We start from the raw sequence: 10,182 nt of genomic DNA, 5'->3' as shown, positions 1-10,182 counted from the left end.
AGCTCCTCCTGTAGTTCTGGGCTGATTTCTCACCTTCCTTAGGATCATTGAGACCCCACGAGGTGAGATCTTGCATGGAGCCCCAGTCCGAGGGAGATTGACAGTCATGTTTAGCTTCTTCCATTTTCTAATGATTGCTCCAACAGTGGACCTTTTTTTTACCAAGCTGCTTGGCAATTTCCCCGTAGCCCTTTCCAGCCTTGTGGAGGTGTACAATTTTGTCTCTAGTGTCTTTGGACAGCTCTTTGGTCTTGGCCATGTTAGTAGTTCGATTCTTACTGATTGTATGGGGTGGACAGGTGTCTTTATGCAGCTAACGACCTCAAACAGGTGCATCTAATTTAGGATAATAAATGTAGTGGAGGTGGACATTTTAAAGGCAGACTAACAGGTCTTTGAGGGTCAGAATTCTAGCTGATAGACAGGTGTTCAAATACTTATTTGCAGCTGTATCATACAAATAAATATTTTAAAAATCATATATTGTGATTTCTGGATTTTTTTTTTAGATTATGTCTCTCACAGTGGACATGAACCTACGATGACAATTTCAGACCCCTCCATGATTTCTAAGTGGGAGAACTTGCAAAATAGCAGGGTGTTCAAATACTTATTTTCCTCACTGTATAAGAAAGAGTTTTTTAAAGACCAAACTCAGTAAACACATTAATAATAACACATACTATGTACAAACAAGCAGTTTGGTTAGGTTTGTTCACATTAAGCTTTTTCCCTTAACAGTTCTTTATGGAAGGAAAACGTTTAACACGTAATTAAATGCGTTAATCGTTTGTATTCTAGACTCATGTGCTTGTCTGTATATGGTTTCCTTTATTATTAATGTGCTTACAGTGTTTGGTCTCTTAAAAAAATGCTCCCTTATCATATTAAGCCACGTTAAGTGTTTTCAAAAGCGTTTAAGAATGTGCCCTCACTCAAACTGAAATAGTTCCATGTTTGTTAGTGATTGACAACTTACACATAAGTGCCGACACTTGAGAAGGAGGCTGCTCTTATGCCGAATACACCAAGAAATTAAATGCTGATCATGAAAAAACAACTTTCGTTATGGCGAGAGATTTAAGTCAAGATCACGAGAAAATTAAGTTGGGATCACGAGAAGACAAGAAAGAAAAAAATTATAATGCATGGCCTCTTAGGACTTTCATACCATCGTATTCCTTCTACTGATTGAATATTATTTTCATTCGTGATCAATCTCCCACCAGTGGGGAAGCTACGGGTGGGCCCTTTGAATTGTGGCCCACCCAATCAGAAATGAGTGATTTTTCAAATAAAAATTTAATTAACAATAATAGTAATAACAATAACGGTCTAATAACATTAGAACTTTATATATTTATATATATAAAGCATATTTAAATACAATTTGTCAAAAATAAAAGTTAAATATGTTTCATTAGTTTCAGATCCTTTAAAGAGTAAAAAAATGTTATGCTTCTGATAATATATTCTAAAGGAAATGTATAACAGGACTTCTAAAATTAGGCAAATGTTGTTGTGCAGCTTCATTGTCTTGTTGATAGAAGAAAAAAAATTCTCTAATTTGATGCACCCATCACCATGTTTTACTACAATAAGTATAATAAGTATAGTAGAGGAAAGATAGAAACACAAGATCAACACTGATATATACAGTGTTATATAGTAAAACATGGTGATGGGTGCATCATATTAGAGAATTTTTTTTTTCTTCAATGCAACACACATTTATTCATGACATCCTTGCATTAATCAGATATAAAAAAAATATAATAAACTCCACCGAAAAAATAATTTTTATTAGTAAACATTTAAGTCTCAAATGAAGCTCTAAGATCCGCCACGATTAACACATCCGGCAATCGCAAATTAATTAAAATTATTATTAAAACCAAATATACATTTGCATAAAGCTTCAATATTTAAAATTTGAAAAGAATAATTTTAATTAATTTGCGATTAATCAGGAGTTAACTCACACACACACACACACACACACACACACACACACACACACACACACATGCATCTCAATAAATTAGAATGTCATGGAAAAGTTAATTCATTTCAGTAAGTCAACTCAAACTGTGAAACTCTTGTATCAAATACTGAAGTAGTTTAAGTCTTTGTTTCTTTTAATTGTTATGATTTTTGATCACATTTAACAAAAACCCAGCAAATATCAAAGCATTAAAATACTTCATAAAACCAATAAAAAAATGTTTTTTGTGAATTGTACTTGTGAATACTTGGTAGCGGCTTGTTTTGCTTTATTTACTCCTTCAATCTAGCGTGGCATGGAGGTGATCAGTCTGTGGCACCGCTGAGGTGGTATGGAAGCCCAGGTTTGACAGTGGTCTTCAGCTTATCTGCATTTTTTGGTCTCTTGTTTCTCATTTTCCTCTTGACAATACTTTATAGATTTTCTATGGGGTTCATGTCTGGTGAGTTTGCTGGCCAGTCAAGCACACCAACACCATGGTCATCAACCAACTTTTGGTGCTTTTGGCAGTGTGGGGAGGTGCCAAATCCTTCTGGAAAATGAAATCAGCATAAAGGAAGATCAGCAGAAGGAAGTGCTCTAAAATGTTTTGGTAAATGGGTGCAGTTACGTTGGTTTTCCAAAAACACAGTGGACCAACACCAGCAGATGACATTGCACCCCAAATCATCACAGACTGTGGAAACGTAACATTGTTAAGCAACTTGGTCTATGAGCTTCTCCACCCTTCCTCCAGACTCTAGGACCTCGGTTGTAATACCAAAATGAAATACAGTGGAACCCGGTTATGTCGATGTCCTAGGGCGTCGCCAAAAAGCTTCGAGGTAACCGATGATCGAGATAAATGAAAATCAAAATGGCGGCAGTATATTAACGTGCTTGAAATTTCTTTATGTACATGATGTGCGTTAATAAATGAGAATGTGCATGCACGTGTTTTTGAAGGGGTTTTTTACACAACAGCGTTGCCGCGATTTGTTTGATGAAGGCATGCTATAAAAATACATACAGTACATGTTTATCTGTCAGGAATCCACCTGCCACGCCCACTTCGGCCCACTTCGGCGTGACAGGTGCTTTCTCAGCCGCTTTCTCTGAAGCTCAGGGCTTTAATTGCGCACATATGGTGCTCGTTTATCATCATCACCAGCTCCTATTTAAACTTCCACACTCTCGCCGTCCATTATTGTTGGTATATGCTGGTTCACGGCGGTTGTTGTTATCGCGCATGTGTATCCTGGTACGTGCCTTCCCACCGGCACTCTCTCAACGGCTGCGCTTTTCTTCCCAATGCGCACCGCGGATTCCCCCGATCCTGCAGGTGTTCATTCTATGCTTTTGCTGCTCATCCCACGTTCTCCTCCCGTTTATCGCATAACATTTAACAACAAAAGGCATATGTGCACTAACTAACAGCAGAGATTCACCAGTATACAATACAACACCTGTAGCATCTGTAAGACTTGATTTTTCCGCCACTTCCGCGAGTTCTTCTGCGGCTGCACCGAGATAACCGACGTTAAATGGCAAATTTTCCCCCCCTTGTGCTCGAGATATCAGGGTTCGGCGACATAAAAAAAGTCGACATAACCGATAAAAAATGAGAATTTGGCGGTTCCACTTCAAAAACGTCGACTTAATAGGGTTGTCGAGGTAACCGAGGGCAAGATAACCGGGTTCCACTGTACATGAAAATTATCAAATTGAAATACAAAACTTGCTCTCATCTGAAAAGAGGACTTTGGACCACTGGGCAACAGTCCAGTTCTTCTTCTCTTTAGCCCAGGTAAGAGACCTCTGACGTTGTCTGTGGTTCAGGAGTGGCTTAATAAGAGGAATACAACAACTGTAGCCAAATTCCTTGACACGTCTGTGTGTGGTGGCTCTTAATGCCTTGACCCCAGCCTCAGTCCATTCCTTCTGTAATTCACCCAAATTCTTGAATGGATTTTGCTTGACGAGCCTCACAAAGCTGCAGTTCTCTCGGTTAGTTGTGCATCTTTTTCTTCCACACTTTTTCCTTCCACTCAACTCTCTGTTAACATGCTTGGATACAGCACTCTGTGAACAACAGCTTCTTTGGCAATAAATGTTTGTGGCCTCCTTGTGAAGGGTGTCAATGATTGTCTTCTGGACAACTGTCAGATCAGCAGTCTTCCCCATGATTGTGTAGACTAGTGAACCAAACTGAGAGACCATTTGAAGGCTCAGGAAACATTTGCAGGTGTTTTGAGTTGATTAGCTGTTTGGCATGTCACAGTATTCTAATTTATTGAAATAGAGAATTGGTGGGTTTTTGTTAAATGTGAGCCAAAATCATCACAATTAAAAGAAATAAAGACTTAAACTACTTCAGTCTGTGTGCATTGAATTTATTTAATACACAAGTTTGACAATTTGAGTTGGATTACTAAATTAATTGAACTTTTCCCACAACATTATTATATATAATGTGAGCTCAGTGGTGAAGATGTTGGACTTCTGTTAAGAAAGTTCAAACCACCAATCTGCCACTTTGAAGGTTAGTGTAAGTTGCTCTGGATAAGGGTGTCTGCCAAATGTAAATAGATATGTGTGTGTGTGTGTGTGTGTGTGTGTGTGTGTGTGTGTGTGTGTGTGTGTGTGTGTAGGTGTAGGTAGCGAGAGTACTGACAGATTTTCAGAGGTTCAGAGATGCGTGAAGGAAAGAATTTAATTGTGACAAACAAAATTCCTCTTTTTCTTAGTGTCTTTTAAAGCGTTCGACAGTAACGAAGTAATTGTAATTTGTTACTGTACTTAAGTAGCTTTTTTAAATGTTACTTTTTACTCAACTATATTTAGCAAAATCAGTGGTTTCATTTTTATTATTGATGAATAAAACTTTTACCGGTCCATCATGCAGTTTTGTTTTGTTTTGTTGAACTTGTTTGAACTTGTTCTGATTGGTGCTTGGTGTATCTATTTATCACCAACATACAATTCAGCATCAGTTCAACAGCAAGCAGAACATTTAGAGAGGAATAAATGATGAAGAAACTCCAGACTTGAACTCGACACAACACCTGTGACCTTATTTGCGCAATTTTTTTAAGTAGTTGAAAAGAAGGTTTTGGGCTTGTGATAATTTGAATAGATATCAATCAGTGTTTGACTCATTAATATCATTCTATTAATAGATCGTTGTGCTGAGAGTAACAGAGTCTTTTCACATAAACGGAGATGATTAAGTAAAGAGTCATGATAAAAATGATAATAGGAACATTATAGTCATAATAAAACATAGTACTTTGGATACTTAAGTACATTTGAAGGTAAAAACTTTTGTACTTTTACTCAAGTGAACGTTTAAAGGGACACTTTTTATGAACTAAGTAATATTTTACATACTGTATCGCTACTTTAACTTTATACATATGGAACAGCATTTTATGTACAAATACACACACACACACACACACACACACACACACACACACACACACACACAACTAACCATTGGTGGACTATTACTTTTTTATATTGTGATGTTCACAGTATAATGAAGGGACCCTGATGAACTGCACAATACTTTGCAAGAATTTGGTGATTTCCCATGTGAACTTGTTGTTTCGTCTCATATATCATGTCTGAAAATCTGCTTTACTGATAACTTTACAGAAGTGTGACAAGTTGTTGAAGAGGTCTAGCAAACTGGTTGCTGAAATATCACACTTATGCAACTTATGCTGTAATCAAAACAATAATTACTACAAATGCACTGGTGCTGCAGCATGTCCATTAAAATATATAGTATATCTTTATATAATTATCTCCTTTAGTTTGTTTATTTAAACATTAACGTACACGTAAAAGTACACGTGGCGTCTAAACACCGCAAAACACCTTTCATCTGTCTGCTGTTATGAAAGCACTGATTATTATCTTTGCTCATGTGTTGAAAACTTCACCCACAGGAAGGACCTGGTAATGATCATTTGTTTTTCTGTATGAAGTGTGTAAATCTATTTCACTAGGAGCACTAGACGACTTTGTTGCTCTCAGGTGCAGCTGTCTATTTGCTGTAATCTACTGGATTTATCTTCTCTAGCCAGAAAAGGTCATCAAAATGGTAAGAACATTTATTATTAGTAGTATTATTATTAATAAGAGAATAAATAAAAAAAATAGAGTAAACTGGGATTTCATAATCATTATGTTCAGAAAATGCAGCAACCCTAACCCTTCTTTAAAAATTATTTTTTTTAAACATCTTAAAAAAAAACCCAAAAAAAACCCTTTGATCTTTTTCATTAAATGACTCAATTCCTGTTTATCTACTGTTCAAACTCATTTCCCTAAATTACTTATCAAATACAAGCCATATTTCGCTTCATGGTTGCCTGTGAAAACAAGCAAATTATACAATTTTATGTAAATCTGTATTGTCATTTATATAGTGTGTTGAATGATAATGCAGTTGCCTTATCTCTATAACATACACTATAAAAACATGCATAATGTGACACCGAGACTTTACTAGCCATATGTGGCTCGTCCCCAAACAGTTACACCAATTGTATAGGACGCCCTTGGATGCTGTAGCATTCCATTTTCCCTCCACTTTAATTAGAAGACTCAACATTTTCCAGCATGAGAGTCCTCCCGTGCACAAAGCCAGCTTCATCAAGATATGGTTTACATAGGCTGGAGTGGAAGATCTCCTGGTATCAAACCTGGTCTCCTTACCTCCCCTTCATTAGTATCTTACTTTACTAACACCCTTTTAACTGACTGAGCACAAATCTCCAAAATACTGTATCTAGTGGTACATCTTCACAGAAGTGTGGAGATTAATATAAGAGCAAATGGGGACTTAATGTGGAATTGGATGTTTGAAAGTCTGTGTGATCTGGTGGCCAAAAAAACATTTGTCCATAAAGCGTATCTCCACTTTCACAGTCCACACTATAAAAATGCAGTTGGAAGCGTTTTCAAAACGTTTAGATTTTGACTGCACAAAATAGACGTCATTGTGAATTGATGATGAAAAAAAGCAGCATTTGCAGAATTATCTGGCCTAATGTATACATAGGCTTTATATTAGTGACACTGCCAGTGAGCTCATGTATGTAAAAGAGGGCAGATAGTGCCCTAATGGCTGAATAAGTACATAACAAAATCAAGTGAAATCTCTTCCCAGAAAAGTGGAAGCTATTAAACAAGCAAATAAATATGGAATGTGGAATGGGATGTTCAAACAGCAGTGTTCATGTTCATAGTTACATGCTGTGTCCAAAACCACAGAGACGCGCCTGTGTGACATCATTAAAGAACTAGATATATTTTGCGGTAAACCATGAAGACCGATCACTTCAAAACAGTGAACAGTTGACAACAGTGATGGAATTATAATAAATGCTCATTGGGTGTCACCAATATGAAGATGGTTTCTTCCTCAAGGTTTCTTCCTCATACCATCTCAGAAAGTTTTTCTTCGTCATGCCTCATGGCTCACTCATTTGAGATAAACTCATATGGTGTAATTTAAGTTAAAATTTATTATTTGTAATAAAATATTTTTCTATTTTTAAAGCTGCTTTGAGACCATATCAATTGTTAAAAGTGCTGTATACAAAAGTGGAAGGAATTGAATTTTATATTCAAACTCAATTAGGTTTTTTCAATTCTATCGCATGTTTCACAGTGGAAATTGTCTCAAAGCAGCTTTACAGAATGTAACATTTTTATTAGTTAGACTATTAGTAATTGCATACATTTAGCTGGTAGTTCAAGTAGAGAGTTGGTAGTTTAGTGGTTAAGACATTGTACTTTGTATCTGAAGGTCGTAAGATCAAATCTCAACCACACCAAGCTGCCACTCCTAGGCCCCTGAGCAAGGCCCTTAATGCCATAGCTACTTATTTAAGATAAATGTATGCATATAATGTATGTCTGCAAAATGCAATGAATGTAAGTATAAAACTAAAGAACAATTGTGTATAATTTTTGCAAACCACTGCACAAAACAGTGACAGCTTGTCTTCTTTTCCAGTCCAACATGTCAAACTTGGACAACAATTATGAAAACTACAGCTATAATGATTTTCACTTATCCATACCATGTCCCAGTTCCCTGGATGACATAAATAGCATTGGGGTTGTGATCAGCTACATCGTTGTGTCCTTCTTTGGTCTAACTGGAAACACTTTGGTGATGTTTGTCGTGTGCACCATGAAGAGTCACAGAAGACCTACCGACATCTACTTGATGCACCTGGCAATTGCTGACCTGCTGTTCTCGCTCACACTGCCCATCTGGGCCATCTACATTAAAGAATCAAACTGGGTTTTTGGGACTTTTATGTGCAAGTTGATCTCGGGTGTCCAGGAGATGGCGGTGTACAGCGGCGTGTTCCTGCTGGCGTGCATCAGCATCGACCGCTACATGGCCATCGTCAAAGCCACTCAGTTTTTCTCAAAGCAACAGAATTTAGTAAAGATAGTGTGTGGTTTCGTATGGCTGGGAGCCACTTTATTATCCATTCCCATCATGGTTCAGCGAGAAGCAATCGAAATAAATGGCTACAATATGCAGCATTGTTACGAGAACATCACGGAGAACACAGAGGACTGGCGCTTGGGACTGCGAGTCGTCAGACACGTCGTTGGCTTTTTCTTACCTCTCATGGTCATGACTGTCTGCTACAGCTGCACAATTGGAACCCTCTCCAGAGCACGCAACAGCCAAAAGCACAAAGCAATGAGAGTGATCCTGTGTGTGGTGCTGGCTTTCGTCATCTGCTGGCTGCCTAATAATGTGTCTGAGCTCATAGACACGCTGATGCGAGCTGGGCTCATCAAAGACACCTGCGAGACTCGGGATGCATTGGATTTGACCATGTACATCACTCAGGTTCTGGCCTTCATGCACTGCGCCATCAATCCGATCCTCTACGCCTTTGTGGGCAAGAAATTCAGGAACCATCTGCTTACTGTGCTGTTAAAAAAAAGACTGGTGTCCAGGGATGTGCTCAGCCGCTACCGAACCGGCTCGGTCTACAGCTCGGGAAGCACCAAGCACACTTCTGTCACACTGTAAAGCCTCCATGTCGCTTTATGTTATGTCTGTTTTTTTGGTTAAAATAAAATGAACCATGAAAACGTATCCACTTATCTTACTTAGGACTTCCTGCAGATCACAAACAGCACTATTGATATTCTTATATGAAAATATCTGCATTATAATGTCATATCAGGCCTTATTTACGGACTACACCAAGGTAATTATATATCTAAACGTTCTTACCTCAACAAATTCAACTACAAAAATACTTTCTGTTATAGAAATATTAATTCATACATTCATGTAAAGGTCTGCAGAAAGGGCCTTCTTTTTTCATTTTGAATGCCTTCTTTTCTAACATATCATTGTAGCTTTGTAGATCATTGCATTGTATACCTAAGATGCATTTGGGCAGATTGCGGATAAAGTACACAGTTTATAAAAAGGAAAAACAAAAGAGTTTAAAAGAGGAACCGAGAAAAGATTTGCAAAATATATATTCCTGAAACATAAGACTTTTTTAAACAATGTATATATTTTTTTTTTTCCACAATGACAACATAATTGACCGGAAATCTATATTAAAATAAAATTGGTCTTTTTCACAGTTTTTCCCTGACATTTCTTACTTAAATTATCTCCATGGTGCATATAGTAAAAGGTCAAGTGACAACAAAAGGGGGGGTGGGGGTGAGGAGGGAAGTTCTTTAGTAACAGGAAAAATACACCTCAGAGTACTTTAAATAGATCAAATGAATCCTGTCGATGACAAGGGTAAGGGTTCATAATGGGTTCATAATGTACATTTGATGCAATGTGCATTAGAATGAAAACATTTTCAAATTTTATGCTTTATATAAACTATTTAGTAGCAAAGACCCAAGCTGATAATTTTATATACACCCTGAATTCAATGGAATCTCTAAATGAGTCATGCAAACCAGGTGAAAATCTCAAAACCCACTGATAACAATCTGAAGAACTTGCAAAAAAATACCCTTTTTGTATAAAATATACAGATAAAAGATTTTTGCATGAGATTTCCCTTGCAGCAAGCAATGTGTTAGAAGAAGTAGCAGATCAAAGTCTTTATTTATTTATTTTCTTAGAGCTTATAAGACTCTGTTACTAAGAAACAGAGAAACCGCCTCTT

The 10,182-nt window shown here is 37.2% G+C and overlaps 1 protein-coding gene across 1 annotated transcript; it reads left to right on the top strand.

Moving 5' to 3' along the window:
• The first annotated feature begins 5,970 nt into the window (after positions 1-5,970).
• Positions 5,971-9,633, top strand: cxcr2 (chemokine (C-X-C motif) receptor 2). Its single transcript, XM_046845420.1, has 2 exons — positions 5,971-6,095; positions 8,019-9,633. Exons 1-2 carry the CDS (start codon positions 6,093-6,095, stop codon positions 9,063-9,065), a joined length of 1,050 nt encoding a protein of 349 aa, XP_046701376.1. The 5' UTR covers positions 5,971-6,092; the 3' UTR covers positions 9,066-9,633.
• Positions 9,634-10,182: the final 549 nt, after the last annotated feature.

Source organism: Silurus meridionalis, chromosome 3, assembly GCF_014805685.1.
Source record: "Silurus meridionalis isolate SWU-2019-XX chromosome 3, ASM1480568v1, whole genome shotgun sequence".
Lineage (NCBI taxonomy): Eukaryota > Metazoa > Chordata > Actinopteri > Siluriformes > Siluridae > Silurus > Silurus meridionalis.
The sequence above is the reverse complement of the archived record's forward strand: the minus strand, read 5'-3'. Positions and strand labels throughout refer to the sequence as shown.